The 20607-nt window shown below is 42.3% G+C and overlaps 1 protein-coding gene across 4 annotated transcripts in view; it reads left to right on the plus strand.

Annotated features, from left to right (window-relative positions):
• Positions 1-20607, plus strand: part of kcnab1b (potassium voltage-gated channel subfamily A regulatory beta subunit 1b) — a 36788-nt gene that overhangs the window by 9658 nt on the left and 6523 nt on the right. For all 4 annotated transcript variants that reach the window (XM_086042748.1, XM_086042746.1, XM_086042747.1 and 1 more), the window contains exons 4-10: positions 7481-7524; positions 10156-10193; positions 11076-11155; positions 11438-11482; positions 13045-13089; positions 15722-15765; positions 20229-20315. In XM_086042748.1, the coding sequence (XP_085898874.1) occupies positions 7481-7524; positions 10156-10193; positions 11076-11155; positions 11438-11482; positions 13045-13089; positions 15722-15765; positions 20229-20315 (383 nt within the window). The remainder of the gene's footprint in view (positions 1-7480; positions 7525-10155; positions 10194-11075; positions 11156-11437; positions 11483-13044; positions 13090-15721; positions 15766-20228; positions 20316-20607) is intronic.

Below are 20607 nucleotides of genomic sequence, written 5' to 3' on the forward strand. Positions count from 1 at the left end.
TAATCGGCATATTCCAAATCCCATTTACATGCACTCATATTTGGGCTGGAAAGGGAGTAATCTAGGCATGATATAAAAAAATTTAAAAAACCCAAATAAGGGCATATTCGGGTTATTGAATACGGCCCGAATACTACCAATATTCGGGTTTTAAAAGGTTTATCTGCTGCACGTAAACGCAGTCATTGCCGCGTGGTGTTCCACAGAGTTCTATTTTGGAGCCCCTGCTGTTTTCATTGTATTTGCCATCCCTGCGTTCCATCATAAGAAAGCATGGTATTTCCTTTCACTACTATGCGACTGACAGTCAGATCGATGTCCCGCTAAGTAAAAAAAGACGCCTTCTCCCGAAGGCCACTTTTGTCCAATCTTGAAGGAAAATCAAAGCCTGGATAGCGCTAAATGTCTCGAACTTCAGTTGCCCTTGTATATCTTACCTTGTTGACTTGGGACCCCCGGCGTCTTATCTAAAGCCAACAGTATTTATGACAAACATAAGTGAAATGTGAGTTCACTGTATAACAAGCAGGCCCCGCCTCTCAAAGGCACATGTTGTCTCTAACACACAGACACTAAGGTATACCGTATTTTCTATATATTTTTTTTTTCATGAATTTCTTTCTGTATTGAAATACAGTTACAATTTCAAAAGTGTGTTTTAAAAAGTTCAAATGTGCATCAAGTATGTGAGGTGAAACTATCAAAGACAGTTTTTTATGAGGTCTCTCCAGATTGTGGAGTTTCACTTTTGACAAATTGAGGTTGACTTCTGTAACGCATGGAGCACATTTGCTCGAAAATCTCTTCCTCCTCACTGAAGAACCCCAAAAAGTTGATCGCTTCCGAGAGCATTTGTGAGTGTTTTTTTTTTTTTGTGTAACTGCTGGCACTGACACGCCGACTTCCATACATGAGCCAATGATGTATTTGCACTGGATGTGTGAGACACAGCGGGAGCATCCGAAGGCGTAGGAAGTCGAAGCAAAAGACGATGCGGAGCCATAAACTAATAATACAACCACCTGCAGCGTTTTTTAGTTGTCATGGCGATCCAAAAATAGTGTAGCTCTAACTGCAGGGTTCCTCATGAGAAACCTTCCATGGCAGTTTGACCTTTGCTTACTCATGGGAGAATACGGGCAGCTAAAAAAACGGCCCAATCCTGACGTAGCGGCGGACGCGGCTGTTGCTGGATTGAAAATTCTCTGGTTTATTGCCATTTCCCGGTTGCGGGGGCTGAGGTCCGTAAGAGTTTCGAGTAGGGCCCGACTGATCTGGATTTTTTTTTTTTTTTTTTTTTAAAGTTGATGTCAGTTTACGGCATCGCTCAGTGTTTGTATTTGCTCGGAATAATGTTGACAATGGGCGCGTGCACGCGTGCCTGCTGTCGCCCGGCTGCGTGCATGCTTGCGCACTGACAGCCCGTCATGTGTTTTTTTCGCTCTGGTGCACAGTTTGACTGTGAGTTCAGCTAAACTGCTCTTTTTTTTTTTTTTTTTTTTTTTTTTTTTTTTTTACCCCTTTTTTGGGGACATAGTTCCCGCCAGATGACGCTCTTTCAGTTTTTAATCTCCTAATTCTTCTTATTTAATACAGGGCAGACGCTAATGTGGATTACGAAGCTCCTTTGACAATCCTTATACAATAATACAACTTCTCCGTAAAAACGTGCGCTGGTAAAATGTTTCGAATTGACGATACCGCCAACCATGATTGAGAAAACAGATGAACATTATTTCGAACACATCTTACATTACCCTTAAAAATCAATGGCTTTGATTTCGGAAAAAAATGCACCAGAAGTCCGTGCGTGAATTCACGCCCTTCAAAGACTCTCCGTAACTTCTACTAACGACCCAGGCTCAACTCATCTCGGCCGTGATATGAAAAGCTCGTCCCTCAGTCGAGATGTGTCGCTTCAGCATAGCTCCTTGACACCAATTACTACTTTCCCATTGGCCAGGATTTTGCTGCCATCTTGTGGCATCTTAGCGCGTGATAAAAAGGGCACCCAAAACACAACTTGGTGAGTTTTTCAATGAATAACAGAGGGTAGGTTGCACGGAGAAGAAAATAGCTGGGGGTTGATTGTATACATGAGGTCAATCCTTCAGATGCTGATGTTATTGCGGAAGTACTTTTTGCCTCTGTAAAAAAATAAATCAATAAATGAACAAAAAGCAAAAGGAAATGTAACTGGTGCTAGAACACGGAGCACTTGAGCTGTGATAATGTGAGCCTGGAGCAAACAAGCTCCCCTACTACAGAGATGTCCTTGCTCTCAGTTAAATGAGCAAAAAATGAGCAGAAACCTTGAAGGCATTTTCGCCTTCTCATTGAAACGGCGATTGTTTTACACAAGTACGATAGCTTTCCAGTCGAGTCAAGTGTGTGTCTTCCTTTTCAGCAAACAGACTGTAATCGCAAAGATAATTGGAAAGCATGAAGAAGATACAAAACACAGGCGCCGATGCTCCGAGAATATGATGGCTCGGATTTGCGCGAGCAGGCTTAATTTGTTGGTTTGGAATGAATGATCAAATCGATCTGTCCGTCTGTCTATCCATGTTTTGGTTCTGAATTCACCTTAGGAGATCTTCTGACATACTTTCTGCGTGATAGGTTGATGGCATTTTTTTTTTTTTTTTTTTTTTTTTGTAGGGTGGTAGCTCTCACTGAAATTCACAACACAGTGAATCAAGCACTTCAGATCTGCCCACATGTTCTTCAATAAAGGATCAACCCACTGGCCACCAGCTACTCAGTGTGGGGAGATGTGTCGCTTTTCCCACACGCATCACTTTCATGTCTTTGGAAGAAAACGTCGACTGTTGACGCGAGAGCACGCGGACCTTTGCCACGGTCGAAATATTCCTAACCTGCAAAATCATTACGTCGGCGGCTTTCACCTTTTACTGCTTTACATTTGATCCGTGGACGTAGATTCCGTTCTTATAAATATGGCACGTATGGCCATTTGAGCAAATCTGACAAGTGTGTATCGAACTGGCGACCGAAATAGAGAGTCTAACAAAAGTTTGCAGAGCTCTCACATTTTTGTAAATGTCTCCAGAACCTAAACCCGATGGAGCTTCTGTAGGGGAACCTCAATCAGAAAGTGGAGGACCCCAAGGTCGTTATAATCCACTGTGATGTCATCACGGAGGAGTGGAAGAGGATTCCAGTGGCAGCTCGCGAAGCTCTGGTAAACCCAATAGCGCAAAGACGTTATCGGCCGGGCCGATTAATCGGCACCGATATTTGGCTTTTGGACGAATATCGGCATCGGCCTTTGTTAAAACTCTGCTGGCCGATCATGAATCAATTCAAAGCTGTGGGAATCAAAACGAAAGATATGTGAAAGTTAAACATTTCTGTCATTTTGAAATGTTCAAAGTTAGAGTAGAAAACTACATGGAGCTATTGTTTAAGTTTTTCCTTGTTCCTTTTTTAAGAGATGCTGATAATCCTGGGTGCTCCCTGAACTTTTTGTTCGAATTTTATGACAGGGATGTATACTGTCAAAAATGTCTTGTAATAATTTTTTTTTTTTTTAAATCACCAGTATGCAAATGAAACATCGTTCTATAAACATGCTTGAACAGGTTACAGCAAAGTTAAGAGTACATTTTTCTTTAGATTTTGATGCCAATATTTTCCTTTACACTGAAAATGAATATCGGCTCGAAATATCGGTTGTCGGCCTCCTTGACTACTAATAATCGGCATCGGTATCGGCCCTGAAAAAAAAGCATATCGCTCTAAAAGACAGTACTGGAAAATGACAGTTGCCACGCAAAATATGATCACTTTGGGACCAATTTGGACATTTTCACTGAGGGGTGTACTCGCTTTTGTTGCCAGCAGTTGGCGTCAAAAGGATTGTTCTGCCTTGAGCGTTGAGGAAATGTGGTCAAATGCCTGATGTGAACATGAATTTGGGGGGGTTATTGATAATGGATGGATGGATAGCAATGAAAGGACTTTCAGTCGCTTTGAAAGTTGGAGCACTTTTGGAAGTGAATACAAAGAACGCTGTCACATTTACGCATGTAGGGAGCAGCCTGTCATTCTCCGTTTGCCGTTCTTCGTCATAAAGATGCGTAGAGGGCGTGCGATGTGCTCCGACTTGAGGCTCGGATTTGCAGCCCCTGTCCCTTTTTCCTCCCAACTAATTTGTCTCCCCCCCCCTCCCCCCTTGTCATGTTTGTTATCTATTCATTTCAAATTGCGCAATTTCCCAACGGCATTTGGCCCCGCTTGTTTTCATGAGCACATTGTGGCGGCCATTAGGGAAACGAGTGGAAACCGAAGAGGCGGGTGTTGGCTAATCCTTTTCTGCCCATCAGTGTTGACTTGTGTGGGTTTGTTTTGTCTACGATAATGCCCTCATGGGCATAGGAGGGTTTTTTTTTTTCTGTTTACTTGACAAAAGAGATCAATGACAAATATTTATTTGAGCAATCTGGAGTAAGGAAGCTGATGGGGGGGGGGGGGACCACATCACAACGTAGGAGGTAATTTCTCAGACGATTTAAGGGGAATACGATTTATTTTACAGATTTATTAGCCGGATATCGACGTTGGAGTAGAACTGTGTCGGAAAAGAAGCTCCACGCTGGATAGCGGCCGGCTGGCGGGATGCTCATAAGTGGTGACAGCTTTTGTGTGAGTGGGCGTCTTCAAGTGACTCATTTGTCATCTTTCGTCTTCGGGGCACCATCCGACCACGGGGCGCAGTCATTGGCTTGCAAAGATGTTGATGTTTTAAGTTTGCACAGTCAAGTTGTCCTTCGGGCGGAGTTTTCACTGTGCGATGTTGGCACGATGTGTTTTACAGTATCGTTCGGCGTCTTTATACGATGTCAGCCTCAGGAGTTTTGACTTCTACGTCATTGTGTTGGGTGGAGTAATTGTGTCAATGATTTAAGAGCATTTTGGACATTCAAAATATTCATGGTGATTTTCCCAAATGTAGGTGATATTTGACTGATTCAAAAAATTCCATCTTCAGAATATTCCGCTCATTCATGACAATGTGGAAATGATTCTCATCACCATACTTCCCAAATTTGACAGTCAAATTCCCAAATGAAGAGATTTTTTACATATTTACCATTACGCCCCTTTTCTACATTTCTCGGGCAATTCAAACCCTTCCCACTTCAAAATAGTTAACTTATCCAGGACGTCTTGGGAACCATTGCCAGCATTCCCAAATTTTCACGGTAAAATTCCCAAATTCCGACATGTTGAACACTGGATGGGAATCACTGGTACTGCCCATGTCCAATTGCATGGCGTTCTATTTCGAGATTTCGAGAAATTTCATAAAATCGACCGGTTCCCATGCAAACAACACTCAACCGTATGTGCTTTACATGAAAGGAGAACGGTTTGTCCTCAGATACCCCTTTCGAACTCACACACACACACACACATATTCACACTCACACACGGATCAGAGCACCGCTTCTATTATAGATCACAAGAAAGGCGGCTTCACATCCAACTTTCCCTTGCCGTATCCCAAACTTACATTTGGGTTTGTCTCCCAGCTTGATTTTTAATAAGTCAGATGCTTGCGATGTTTGATTGTCCTCTAGTTAGCTAGCAGTTGGACTAGCTGTCACTTTACCACAAGACGGACTGTCTTGTAAATTTGTTCATTTCGTGATTAAAAATGTCACTTTGAGAAAGGATCTATAGACTTTTGTGTTATGATCATTGGGAGAAAAAAAAATATCACGAGGCATGTGTCGGTACCGTCTCTCGATACGATGACTCCGATACTCAAAAATAAAAATTCCACTTTGATTATAATGGTATAATGGCACCTATATAGTGTCCAAAGCGCTTTAGTAAGCTTCACATCCACTTTTTGGAAAAGGCATCAAAGTGTATGAAGACTGCATGCGTCCGACACGCTAACGCAGCCACGTCCTTTATAGATGAAAATCACTTCCATTTACCTCAAGCATCCCTCGCCGTACACTGGCAGAACCCAGTTTGCTTTTTCGCTTTTGGTGAAGTTTTAAATCCATCTGTGTTCCGTCGTATCAGCTAGCTAGCACTAAGCTAACCAGGGATGGTTTTTCTCTCCTGTCTATTGTCCAAGTTTTCAAACTCCCTTCTTGCTAGGACGGCATCACAGGCCAACAGCGAAGAAACGCTAAAGGAATTGATGTCTAGCCGTCTAGATGGGCTTTATTGACAGATCGCTTAACAGTTTAATTTCATGCCCTTTAGCCGGCTGAACATTCCCACGCAGCGCACAATTCTGCTTGTTGCTCTCGAAGCCGCTAAATGCGTTGCCATGCAAACATTCCCGTGACATACACGCGACAATATGCTATCATTCATTCTCAGTCCGATCCGAAAATTCGTGATTCGTTTTTAACGGCCAATTCGCATCTCAATTTGAGCCACTACAGATTTGCGCACAGCCCTAATAAACACGGATGAGAACACTTTTTAGCCAAACGCAAATTATGCTTCGCCAAACGGATGATGAATTCCGCTCCAGCGAGCACCGAGTTTCTCAAGCCCCGACCGCTCGCTTCATGCTACTCGGCTCCATCCTGCTCACCTCCTCGGTTTTTGAAAACGCAGAATACAAACCTGCGGTTGGCCCGATCGTCCGCACGTCCCCAGAGTTTTTTTCAGTGAAAATGCAAAACTCCGGCCGCAGTGGAGATTTGCGGATATCTTCGGATATATCCGGATCGGCGTTTTGCTGTGGACGGTTACACTCGGAGATTTACGTGCGCCAAATGAGTTTGTTCCCTTTGATGATTGTGCGAAAACAAATCCAACTCGATGTTTGAATCGCCTCCCTGTGCTGTTTCTTTAAGCCATCGCGCAACACTTGGTGGGAAGACACAAGCGGCTGCTCCAACAAAATCCGCTCCCATTTTCTGCGCCCTTGTCATCACGATTGCGAGCGAGAGCCCATCTGCAACGTTTGCGGCGAGGGAGGCAGCAAAAACTCTTAGCTCATCTTCGCCGGCATTGAAGGAGAAATGAGAGTGCAGCTCCGCGCTGCCGCCGAGCAGCTGGACGCAGATGAACTTTCGGTTAGGAAGTCATCGAGGAGGGAATTAAAGAGCAATCATCGTCAACAGCGAAGCTGTTTTTCGAATGACCTCGGTGCCTCCTTGAGTGCAAGTTTGAGTTTGACGAAAGAAAAAAAAAAAAAAAAAAAAAGAGGGATTCAAGTGTTATGACTCACAAGCGTGGCCGCAGGGGCGGAGCCATGGGCGGGCTTGGGTGGGCCTGTGCCCATTGACAGACTGCCCACCCAGTGGGATTCATGAAAAAAAACCAAAAAAAAACCACAATTCCACAAACGCAATATTTTTCAGAATGCCTTGTTTCAACTAGTGGGCCCGCATAGAACATATTCTTGACAAAAATATATTTGGGTCGCCTCTCGCTTTAAGCACAAGTGACATTAGTCATATTCTGTTTCCCTCCACAGGAATCTTGGGAAATCCGGATTGCGTGTCTCCTGTCTGGGCCTCGGTGAGTACATTTAATTAGCATTAGAGAGCGCATCTACTGATTTCACAAGCAGTCAAGTGCAAAGTTGACTCGAGGGAGAACGAGGCGCAGGCACAGAAGGATGTTTTTGTTTTTTCCCCCTCATTCTTGTTCTAACCTGTCATCGCATGCATCATTCATATGGAATGTGAGACAATGCAAACGTGTTTTTCGAGGCGTCAGCGTTTCCTCGTTAATATTCTATCGATAGCCGCTCATCAAACATGTATTCATTTAATACAATGTTTGTGTGTGTGGTGTGTGGATACTCGCTGTATATTAAATGCGTGTGTCTGCTCTGCACTGCTGCGCGTGTGTGCCAAGTTGCCTGCGGGGCGTGGTGTCTGTGAAGGCACCCAAAAAAAAAAAAAACACGCAGCAAAGCAGCAAAAAATGTCTTTTCAACAAACAGCAAGCCCCGAGGCATAATTTTTGACAGAAATTCTGTGAATGAGATGGGTGGTCAAATGTGCAGTGATATTTAAAGCGGAAGTCAACGCAAACGTATTTTTTTTTCGAGAATATTGTTCTATGCAAGCCCGAGTTGAATCACGGCATTATGATTCATTTCGCGTTTGTGGAATAAGTGTTAATCCATTCGTTTTTAGCCATCTCCGGGGGCGGCCATTTTGTCTTCTGTCGACTGAAAATGACATCACAAGCGCTCACAACGGCCAATCACGGCTCAGATTCCGAAAACAGGTCAGCCGCGATTGGTCGTTGTGAGCAGGTGTGACGTCACTTTCAGTCGTCAGAGGACAAAATGGCCGCCCCCGGAGATGGCTAAAAACGAGTGCATTTTGCTGCTTAATTTATATTCCACAAACGCAAAATGAAACAGAATGCCGTGTTTCGACTAGTGGGCCTGCCGGTAACATATTCTTGAAAAAAATATGTCTTTCGCTTTAAAGAAATTTGGCCACAGCATAGTGGAGCTCTTTTATATACACAGGGTGTTCCAAAAAGCAGTGGTTCCCAACCACCATGTTGTTACCGGACCAAACTCCCCAAAAACTGCATTTATTTATTCGATTTTTTGGGCATTCTGTCAGCCCCCCTCCACCACCCCCAACCCCGTCGATTACCTTCCGAAGGGCAATATAAATCGGGCTTGGGTGATTGATTATACGATTGAGAAAGGTGATATTACGGGTTGAGTCATGCAACAAACTACGAGCGATGGCGCAACCGCAATTACAACCCTAATGCGAAACAAATGCCACTCGGACATTATCGATTAAACCCGAAATTTGATTATCTTTTGTAAATGCCAATTTGTATGCAGCTCTTGCATTGGATCTCATTAAATTGTGAAGTTATCCCTATAATGCTGTGGCCATTATCTGGTAAATCCACCTGCACATGGCCTCAGAGGGAACATGATCCTTCATACAGGGATGTGTATTGATAGCTACAATACCGTGATTCACTCTTGAGCCTCTTTGAGCCGGAGACAGATAACAGGTGTTGCCTGGCCACCCGCACCGGCCCCTTTTGGGACTTTTAATGAGGACATAAAAGGTTAATACCGTGAATACAATTTACACCGGATCGTTACGCAATACTTTCAGAGACTCAACTGTATGGGTACTGTACATACCCAATAGAACAATGTTGATTTCTTAGTAGTGGCAGAGCACATCAAGAGGTGTCAGAAAAGTGCGTACACACACACACACACACATATATAAATATATATATATATATTTAGAAAGTGTTAAAAAACAGACAAAGATGGACTTTTACGTAGTTTCACTTTAAAAAGTTGCTCGACGGCTCATTGGAAAAAAATCCAAAATGAAAATGTGTGCACTTTGCAAAGGCAAATTCAAATACCATATTCGCTGCACTTCTTTGGCGTATCTTTCAAACCGTATTTTACAGGAAAATAATCGTATTCAAGGATCAAAAAAGCTATTAGATTAGTCTTTGAATCGAAATATACGTTACATTTTTTTCCAACATTCCTTCCAAGGTTTGACTCAAAATGTCTGTTACAAGCTTCGGAGGAAATTGTAATTGAAAAATGCGATTAATCGTGATCAATTGTGAAAAATGTTGCGATTAATCACTTTTGAAAAAAATGTATACACATATATGTGTGTGTATTTTTTTTTTTTTAAACTTCCTGTACTGCTATTTGTGTTCAGCAAAAGCTGTTTTCTGTTGAGGGTAAGTGCGCCTTCATAGATGACTACATTACAAGCATGTACCGTGTACAATGCATTACAGTTAAGCAGTTGGAACTCCACCCACCATGTTTGGCACCAGGACACCCACCAGTGGCTGTGTCTAGAATTATGCGAACCTAATCCTCTGTAACACTGGGTAAATATAATGAATGCATAAAGGTTCTATTCATCATTATCATGATACACAAAACATATACATAGCTATGAGTAATTTCCCCTTCTGAGGACAAAAGGAGCCGGCCTCAAAATCAGCGTGTGGTTAATTTTCTCCGGGTTTTTTTTTGTTTTGTTTTTTTTCTCCAGTCAAGTCTAAAAATAAAATTGACATTCTAAAACATGCTGTAAATCTCACGGGATTAAACATTTGGCTGTGATAGTTTTAGCATTCCAAACGTTTTGACATTGATGCTTGGCTCAACAGGCACGTGGGTGACATTCGGCGGTCAAATCTCAGATGAGGTAAGACATCATGTCAAGTTCCATCCCTCGGCAATTACAAGACACGAGCAGATGTTCAAACTCGTTCATTAATGCCGCCAGACTGTAGCGACTGAGCTCTTGTGACACCCAATTAAATGCCCCCCCCCCCCCCCCCCCATTTGGCACATTTGGAAATTGGCTTTACGGAGAAAACACCAAGGAGGAATTAATTGATAAAATTGTAGGATGCTTGTCGCTCTCAATTGCTTCCATTGCACAGGAAGCTTCATGGATGAATGGAGGGATAGGATTGATATCAAAGCTTTTTTTTTTTTATATATAGCCACAGGTAAATTAAAAGTAAAATTTAAAAAAACCAAACTGTGGAATAATACATGCTGCTGAAGATTTTAAAATCGTTTTTCTTTCAATGCATTTCTGGGAGAAAAATATAAACAAAGTATAAAATATATACATTAAAAAGTAGCTATAAAAAAATGTCTGGCTGGTTTCTTGAAGCTGTGAATCCATTAAAGGTAGAAAGTCATTAAAATGACCAAGAACGTAAGATTGTAGTTTGGACTTGGTTTGAATTCAGCATTTGATCAGGAGTCAATCGGAGCCCCATTTGAATAAACTGATGGACAAAACTTGAACTTGACGCGCAGATAAAGAACGCCATCGTATGGAATTGAGCAAATCCACGTACTACGGCTCTGATTAGCCGAAGGCCAAAATAGAGTGCGACGTAAAAAGCTTTAATCGGCCAGCAGCCTGCAGACTTGATGACTAGTTCCGTTCTTGAGGGAATTTCAAGGCCCGTCTTTTTGAAGTCCTCAGCCGAGTGGGTGGTTGCAATATGTGACGTGTGATGAAAGTGCATTCAAGTTGACGAGGGGAACCGTTCCCCGTCCGTGCCAGGTGGCCGAGCAGCTGATGACAATCGCGTACGAGAGCGGAGTCAACCTCTTTGACACGGCCGAAGTGTACTCAGGCGGGAAGTGAGTGATCGTCTCTCTTTTTTTTTTTTTTTTTTTTTAATCATGTTTTTGTTTTTGGAAGTAGGCCCCGCGTAATGTATTCCTCACTCGGGGCTACGCGTTATGTTCATGTGTTTTTTTTTTTGTTTTTTTTTCCTGACTTTGATAGCCGCTGTAAATAATGAGCGGCAATGATATTGCGATTTTGCCGGTAAAATGTTTGCGCGGCTGAAGTTAGGTAACGGCTTCGATCTGATCATCGTTTCTATCCGTTGTGCCCCGTGGTGTTTTGTTTGTCTACAGAGCAGAGATAATCCTGGGAAACATCATCAGGAAAAAGTGCTGGAGGTACTGTGTATGCATGCGCCTTCCGCATTCCCAAGAATGTAAGCTGGTATCTGTTAAGCGTGAAATTAATCAAACATGTAAAGGGTTGTTTACATGACTTGTTTCCCATTGCAATCTGGCCTTTCGTTGACATAGCAACAGCAGGGGAGGGGGTTTATGCGGGAAAACAAAGTCTTTTAGAAAGTTTTACACAGCGGCGCCGTCACTCGTGTAAATGCTCAAAACAGCCAGTCCTTTACAAACATCACTTCTTCATACACTCGACTTTTTGAAAGTGCTTCGCTAAAGGCTAATCTCGGGTTCTTTAGAACGTCGCCAGGGATTTCTGTCGCAACTTCCTGAAAGGATTCTTCCCACATCCTGCGCAGCGCTGTCATCGTGGCCGTCTAGATGTTTACGATACGTCTTAAAAGCTCACACTGAGCCAGGTTGGGTGTGTTGCTCCAGCACGGCCATGTTCCGGCACGGCACTGCCCCCCAGGTGCCAAGCCAGATAATTATTATTTTTTCAATTAGTATTTTCCGATTTTTTTTTTTTCTGTGATTTTTTTTTTCTCCCACATTTCCCACCGTTCCCTCGTAGGGAGCATATCATGAATGTTTATCAGCGTTTTCTGAAGAATTTTTTGGGTTTGTACAATTTTTGGGGGTTTTGCGGACCGCCTGAAATATCCTTGGCCCTCCCATGGAAAAAAAAATCCTAGCTCCGCCAGTGGGATCAGTACATTGAAACACCTTTACTCCTCCCATCTGAAGGTTGTTGCTGGTGTCACTAACAGCAGTTTTTTTTTTAATTATTTTTGTATTCACAGCTCTCAAAAGGTTCCTTTTTCCTTGGTTTACCCATTCTGTCTTTCACCTTTAAGTTTTCTTAATGATATTCCAACTGGATTTGGTCAAAGTTCGTAGAATGGCTCTGATTGATTTTCCATCTTCTTTCAGCCTCATAATTTTTTTTGCTTTTCAACCACTGACAGCTCATTGCTTTTTAGGTTGGTTACACCTCCAAGTGTAAAAGCAGTCCCGTTATGGCAAATCGGAAAAATCGAAAACTCAAGCATGGACATCCAGCTCTTGAATGTTTGAGTAATCGATGGAAAAGGCCACACTTGGGCAACAAAACTCACCTGCCAGTCACACGGTCATCAGATCGGATTGCGATAACGGTACAGGCATTGTGTTCATATGAGAGGATTAATTTTCCAAATTATGCTCAATTGTTGTGTCTCTCGCTCCTCGGTTGTTACGTTTCACAATATATTTCATCCCTTTGCGTAACCTGCGATTTTTCATATTCAGGTTTTAAATTCTGTTAAAGAATGCTCTCGAAGAGAAAGTTTGTAAAAACATGAATAATGAATTCATAAGCATCCGTGCATTGGAAAGAAAAGGTTATGGCGCATAGTGCGTTCTGCTTGTAAGGCCACATTTGTTGTTATCAATTGATTGCGGTTCTGAATGCGTGCACACACAGGAACGCACGCGGTGGAGCCGGAATTTTAGAGACGAACTTTCAAATCGAATGCTGGTGGTTTCAAAAAGTGTATTTCGTCTTCCCTTAGGCGGTCCAGTCTGGTGATCACCACAAAACTCTACTGGGGAGGAAAGTAAGTGTGTGTAAGTGTGTGTGTATTCGCCGGCTGCGAGATAGGCATTCCAGAACATTCACCGCGAGCAAAACAACCATGACGGGGAATTGTTGTTGTGTGTTTTTTTTTTTTTCTTTTTTTTTTAAACCCACAGGCAACATGAATTGTCCTCGCTCCTTCTTTCCATCATTTCGTCGTGTTTATTTTCGCTGGAATGTGCTCCACCAGTATTCGTTTTTTTTCTTTCTATCGCATGATCTAACGTGGCTCAATCAAATTAAAAAGGTAATGTGCTTTGAGATGAAAATGAACCGCATTGCGAGGTGTTATTTTTTTTTTTTTTTTTTTTTAATAGAGACGACGGTGGCAATGAACTCAACTCACCTCACAACAAGCAACTGTTTGGCCAATAGTGAACAAGGCTTCAAAAAAGAGGCTTTGAGTGACATTCCCGATTGAAGTTGCTTGTCAAAAAAAAAGGAGAATTTCATGTATTTAAATCAAGCTACGAAGTTGATGAAAGTCAGCTATCCGAAAGGGGAAGTCAACCCAAACATTTTTTTCAAGAATGTGTTCCATGCAAACCCACTAGTTGAAACGCGGCATTCTGATTCATTTTGCGTTTGTGGAAGAAGAGTTTAATCCGCTCGTTTTTAGCCATCTCCGGGGGCGGCCATTTTGTCACTTCTGTCGATTGAAAGTGACGTCGCAACTGCTCAGGGCACCGGTAACGACCAATCGCGGCTCACCTGTTTACTGAAGCTGACCCATGATTGGTCGTTACCCGAGCCCTGAGCAGTTGTGAAGTCATTTTCAGTCGACAAAAGTAACAAAATGGCCGCCCCCTCAGACGGCTAAAAACGGGTGGATTTTGCTGCTTATCTCATATTCCACAAACGCGATATTAATCAGAATGTCGTGTTTCAACTAGTGGGCCTGCCGGGAACATATTCTTGAAAAAAAATGTGTTTGTTTGGACTTTCATTTCATTACGGTCATCCCCAAGTGGCTTGTTTTATGTTTTAAGGGGAATTAAATACTTCACTAACCGTGACAATATTCTTTGTCTTCTGTGAAGAACGACCAATATTACTGCAGTTTAATGAGCGGTTGAGCCGGACGAATGAACAGATTAAACTCGTAAAGCATCTCAAGGTATTTTATTCTTTTGAATGCAACCCTGCGCTCAAAAGGTAAACGAGCCACGGGTGCATGCAATTACCATTACATATTATGTTTGGAATACACGATTATAACCCGCGGGCTTAGACAAGAGAGGATAACGCGCGGAAAAGTTTGGACTGAAGGAAAAATAACCGGTAACAAACTCTTACGTCCCAACGGACCGCAGAGAAGTAAATCAACTGGCAAACGTAAGACAGAGAAGCATTTGGGTGCTCCCTCCAGCATAGCCGCATGCGGAAATTGAGCGTGCATATCGAATTTCAATTACAGCTTAAAGCACGCCGGAATGCTAATGTTGTCCTCGGGGTCGCCATAGAATCAACACCGCTGCCTATGGTGATGCACTTTGTGTTAAGAATTGGACCGAAATGAGGTCAAACGGACAGAAATGGATCCTTTTTGTTCCCGGGACGGGAAACTGTGCAAGGCCATCAATTGCTTGCCCACTGGTTACTTTCTAAAAACAATTGGGTTAGAAATAACACACTTTGGGGTCAAAATGGACCAATCCACTACTTGGGTCAGTTTGACCCAACTTTTGGGGTCGTTTATGTTGAAAACAACCCAAAGAATGGGTAGTTTTGTCCAAAACAACCCCTAAAATTGGACTGTTTTGTACAAAACTGCGCAAGAAAGTGGGTCAACTTGACCCGATTAGTGGATCGTTTTTTTTTACCCAAAATTGTGTTATTTTTAACCCAACTGTTTGTCGTCACACAGAGTTGAGTGGGTGTATTACTGTTGGCCCTTATTTGGCATTTTTAACGATCTGCTTCACCAATAATTTCCGTAGATAGCATGTCAAAAGTCTACACACCCCTGTTGAAATGCCAGGTTTTTTTGCCATAAAGTGAGACCAATATAAATCATCAACTTTTTTCCACCAATTATTGTTGTTTCCTTTTTTTTTTTTTTTTTTTTTCAAGAGAGAAGGTCAAAATAGTCAATAATGACGTGTTAGCATAAGTGTACACGCCCTCTTGTAACTGGGATGTGTCTGTGCTCAAGATTAAGCAATCGCATTCAAACTGAGGTTAAATGCGAGTTAACACAGCCCTCGATAAAGTTCAGCTGCTCTAGTAGACATTTCTTTCTTACTAGCAGAAGCCCGAAGGTTTTGTGCTGACACTGTTCATAATTCATTCCGCTTTTTCTCAAACCACAGTTCCAGCCGAAGAAAAACAGCCCCGAAGCGTGACTCAGACACGATCACTGTAGGTGTGCTCTTCTTTCGGTCAATGAGCAGTGTTGTGTTGGTGCCAAAACAAACTTTTCAAAAAGTTCAACTTTGCTTTCATTGGACACGCTCTTCTGAACACATGAATCGAAAGTGAAAGTAATCTTCTTAGTCTCTTTTTTTTTTTTTTTTCTTCTTCACAAGAACCCGACATTCGAACAAGGGGTGTGTAGACTTCTGCACTGGAAGCTAATGTGTTCACGCCAATTTCTTTCCCTCACGTCGCAGGGCAGAGACAGAGCGGGGCCTCAACAGAAAACACATCATTGAAGGTAACAGATGTTCTCGCCTCCTGCTTTGTCCTTCGCGTCACCCCATTAGTCCGATCCCCGGCCGCATTTTCCTAATCTTCTCCTTTCATCCGCGTAGCTCGCCTCGTCTTTCTTTCTGTACGCTTCTGAACTAGTCCCGCCTCGTCGATGTCCTGTCTGGCATTATTCGTAAGGAACGATGACTGCAGTCTGCAACATTGTCTGAATGCTGAAAGGTCAAGAAATGGTTTATCAATTGGTTATTAATTAGTTAGGGGGGATTTGGTGGCGTCTGTCTTTCGGTTTGTGAAGGTGTTGAAGGGCAATTCGTACTCGATATGGAAGATCATTTTATGGCAAGTGTACTCATATTAGGAGTCTATGAATTGTTTCTAAATTATTGTTATTGTCAGTTTAATGGACTGCTGGAAGTAATTGGACAAAAATGCAAGAGTAACAGACTGTTTGCAACAATTATGACATCTAAAAAAAATAAATTACAAAAACATACCAGCAACCAGGGGCGTTACCAGGGGGGGGGGGGGGGGGACAGTGCCCACCCACGGACACACTCTGCTCACCCAAAGAAAACTGGATGTAGTTCTGAGGAATGCGAAATAAAAAATTCTCAATCAAATCAACTTTTATTTGTTTAGCCCAAATCACAGCAACAGTTATCTCAATTAAGGAGAAAACAAAACACGTTTGTAGGTGCAGTAGCTGGATTTCGACCTACTTGAACATTGTAGCACTTTTTGGCTCTTTTTGGGTTAGCGGTATTGAAAATGGATCAAATTCGAAAGCAATATAATTTATGTATTTATGTTGCAAACTACACTATATTCATTATTTTACTTGGAATACATCGCACTTTTTTTTTTTTCGCAGTTACCCAAAATGACCAGAGCAATGGAATTGGAACACTTCCAATGATATCACATCAAACAACACCTAATGTGTCCCTAAATATATTCATGACTTTGATTTTATAAATACATTGACTTTTTTCCTCGGGCGTCAGGTTTTTGAGGAATTTGAATTTTTTTTTAAGTTTGACCTACAGTATAAAATCTTGCCTAATACGGATTTTACCATCTGTTGTCCACCTGTTTCTGAACCTACCCCTTAATTCATAAGTATTACAAAATATATTACTCTATTATTCTTAGTATATTATTGTTGTTGTTATGAAAACCTGATGTGCCCGAGGACAAAAACAAGGGCAGATTCGGAATAGGCGCGAATAATCCGTCTAGAAAAGTTGGATCTCCGATTAATACATTTCGTAAGAAATTGTTCGACAACAATTTTGTTTGTCCGACACTCAAGGGGGAAATTAACCACAATGTTTTCAACGCTCGACTTCTCTGAAATAAAAACTTGTGTTCCAATTCGCATACCTTGACAAACCTCCTACAAACATGCCTTCTAGCCTGCTGCGCATTGCACCTCGCAGTGACTCAGCTCTCGCTCGCGTAATTAGCATTCACAGCAGCTACTCCAACTTTCTCCTTCAAACAAGTGAGAGTTGAAACGCGCGGACGGAGGACGTGAGAGTGGCGCAGTTGAGGACATTTTTGGATTCAAAATGGCTACGAGACGGCACCGGTGAGATCAACCGCATATGCGTCTGATGCTGTACGTATAGGGATCATTAAGCTACATTTGAAAAGTCACTACGTCACTCATAAGTATGCCAGACGCATAAGCGGTTTGGAACCAATATATTGTAAGTGGGAAACTAAAATCATGGATGTCTCCCAGTCAATCGGCAAAGGCGAAGCATGCTATTAAGAGCATATAATTGGCTTATACTCTAATGGTATATCATCGTATTAAAGTGGAACCTTTAAATTTGGATGCTCACACAATTTGGAATTTTTAGAAAAATACATCTAAAAAATGGTACAAACTTCACAAGTCGAGCCATAGTCGTGCAAGACATCAGCAAATCTCGTGAGACTTCGGACTGAGGGTTGACTCCAAAAGTGGCTTTGTTTTGTGTGGATGTTTTATTCCATTCTTAATAGTCAATCAAAAAAATTTAAAAAAATTAAAACACAACGAAACACAAATTCAAAAGTAATTCAATAATTTGCTAAAAATGTAAAAGTATATATTTTTTCATGAATCTCACTGGGTGGGCAGTCTGGGTGGGCCTGTGCACATCCATGGCACTGCCCAAGGTATGTAAATGTACACTTGAATATATTTGAAAATATTTATAATGTAAAAAAGTTACCTAAAAAAAAAAAAAATCCGTCTAGTTAAATAAGCTTTGGTCTTGGAATGCTTTATTTGCATTTCCGTTTTCGATGGGGAAAATCATTTTGAAATGCGAGCATTTTTGTTTTAAAGGCCCTGTAAAGTGAAAATAAATTTGAGACACCACGGAGAAGAGTGTTGTTTTAAAAGTCAGCCAAATTTAAATGATTTGAAAAACGGCAACGTGTCTAAAATTAGGCATGAAAATGATGAACAATCAAGCAAGTTCGCCGCTCCCAAATGCCGTGGGCGTGTGCGCTGAATGCGCTGAAACCACGCCATGCTGAACTGTCACGTGTCAATCAAACAGCATTCTTACAACCTGGAAAAATACATCCTTATGCCTGTACATAAATCCATGTTTTGAACCTTGGTCCACATGCTAGCTGTACCCCCAACAACCCCCCCTCCTCACCCCTGTCCCGTCCTCACTCTTCATGTTTTCTCCACATGACGTGCGGTCACTCGCAGCCGTCAATGAGGCGCTCTAAAGTGGCCACTTGTGGCTGGCCTACCCGAAGGGAAGCTGCATTTTCGGGCTATATATAGGCCTAGCTAGCTAGCTAACTGCGCAACGCTTCTCAGTCTGTTTTGTCTCATGAGAGCAAGTGATGACTTCTTGCTACCTATTTTCGTCTTACAGGCCTAGCTAGCTAGCTAACTGCGCAACGCTTCTCAGTCTGTTTCGTCTCATGAGAGCAAGTGATGACTTCTCGCTACCTATTTTCGGCACGCAGGCCTAGCTAGCTAGCTAACTGCGCAACGCTTCTCAGTCTGTTTCGCCTCATGAGAGCAAGTGATGACTTCTTGCTACCTATTTTCCCCCACAGCACACCATGCTGATGAAACTCACCAAGAAGCTAATTTCTGCCCCTGTTTTGTATTTGTAAACACAATTAATCACGTTACCCAAATCTTGGGGCCTTAGGCGCTCTTTTCGTTATAAATTAAGCACCAAATTGAGTTTCGCTCTCTGACTCATCCCTAGAATGCTTTTAATGAGGACCACAGGTGAGCACTGATAAGTTGACTCCAAGATGAGTCTGTCTCGGCGTCTTCTCTATGAAATTCAACCCAGATCTGAGTGACTCCTTGACTAGGTCATCTTTTCAAAGACGCTTTTGCGGAATCCGAATATATCATTCATTGCAAACATCTTCGTTGTTCAACATCTTGTCTCGTGTTCCAAAAATAGACCCTCCCTTCAGAACCACTTAAGCTAATCTACAAGACAGAGGACGCTTCTCGCCATGACGGTGCCGGCTCAGATGAGGATTCATGTTTCGGGCGTTTCAGATTTTGGGAATGTACAATAAAGAGTGACGGGGAAGGCTGAAATCTCCATTGGGATTAGCGGCTGCTGAGGAAGCCTCCGGCACTAATCTGCCTCGCACAACCAAACAGTGGAATCTGCGTATGGCGTTGGCTATGACTATCTATTAATTTGCTGCCCTCATTTGTGGCAGCTTCTCATCTTCCAGCTGTTCTTGTTAGCGCGTGAAATGGGACACGGAATAGTCTCCTGACATCTTTGATAGGTCCACTCTTCCTGCTTTACTTTCTGCAAATTTTCAAAAGTTGAGCCAAAATGACTTCACTAAATCATTTCCTCATATAGTGGCTGATGCCCTTTATTCAGGGACAAGGATTTTTTGTATTATTGGTGAGGCCTTTTTATCAACAAAAACATTTTTATTATAATAGTACCGGTATGTAACCTTTTTTTTTTTTTTTTTTTTTTACCAATACAGATTATTAGTAGTCAGGGCGTCCGATATTTGGAGCCGATATTCATTTTTTGTAAAAAAAGAAAATATTGGCATTACTATCATTTTTGAACAATATACATCTTTGTTACCAAATTCTAATAAAAAGTTCAGGGGTCGTCAGCATGCGATTAAAAAGTGAAATGAAAACACTTAAAAAAAAACAGCTTTCGACAGTAAATGAAGTTCTCCAAAATTTCAAAATGACAGAAAATTAAACTGTCACATGTCTTTGTTTTGATTTCAACACAGTTTTAAATTGATTTATCATCTATTAGATTTTTTTTTAAAAACGCCGATGCCGACATTCACCAAAACGCAGAATATCGGCGCCGGTAATCGGCCCTGCCGAAAAAAATCGGTCCATCCCTAGAATATCGAAGGAATGCTCAAACGGCTTTCCATATATGGGACTGACAACGTCTCGTCAGTATGTGTGTGTTCCCGCTGCAGGTTTAAAGGGCTCCCTCCAGAGGATGCAGCTAGAATACGTCGATGTGGTTTTCGCCAACCGACCGGACAGCAACACCCCCATGGAGGGTAAGTGCTTAGGTCGCCGGCGGGTGGTTGAGGGTCAGGGCGGGGACAATGCACATTGTCCTGCAACTTGAGAAGGTGATAAAATAGTGGAAGGGCCTCAACAGATCTGCGTCCTGACAGGATTAACGTTTGAGTGGTGCGTATCTATCTCTGTCGCACATGCACGCATCCCCACTAATCGGACGAATTTCGCCTTGACTCTCGTCCTCTATTTTTGCCTTCGGGCGTCACTCTCTTTCTGTCTCGGCGGGATCGCCACTTTCCACAGGGTCTCTGAGCCCCCCCCCCCCCC

The sequence above is a fragment of the Filicampus tigris genome, chromosome 10 (genome assembly GCF_054856515.1).
Source record: "Filicampus tigris isolate MCC_2025a chromosome 10, RoL_Ftig_1.0, whole genome shotgun sequence".
Lineage (NCBI taxonomy): Eukaryota > Metazoa > Chordata > Actinopteri > Syngnathiformes > Syngnathidae > Filicampus > Filicampus tigris.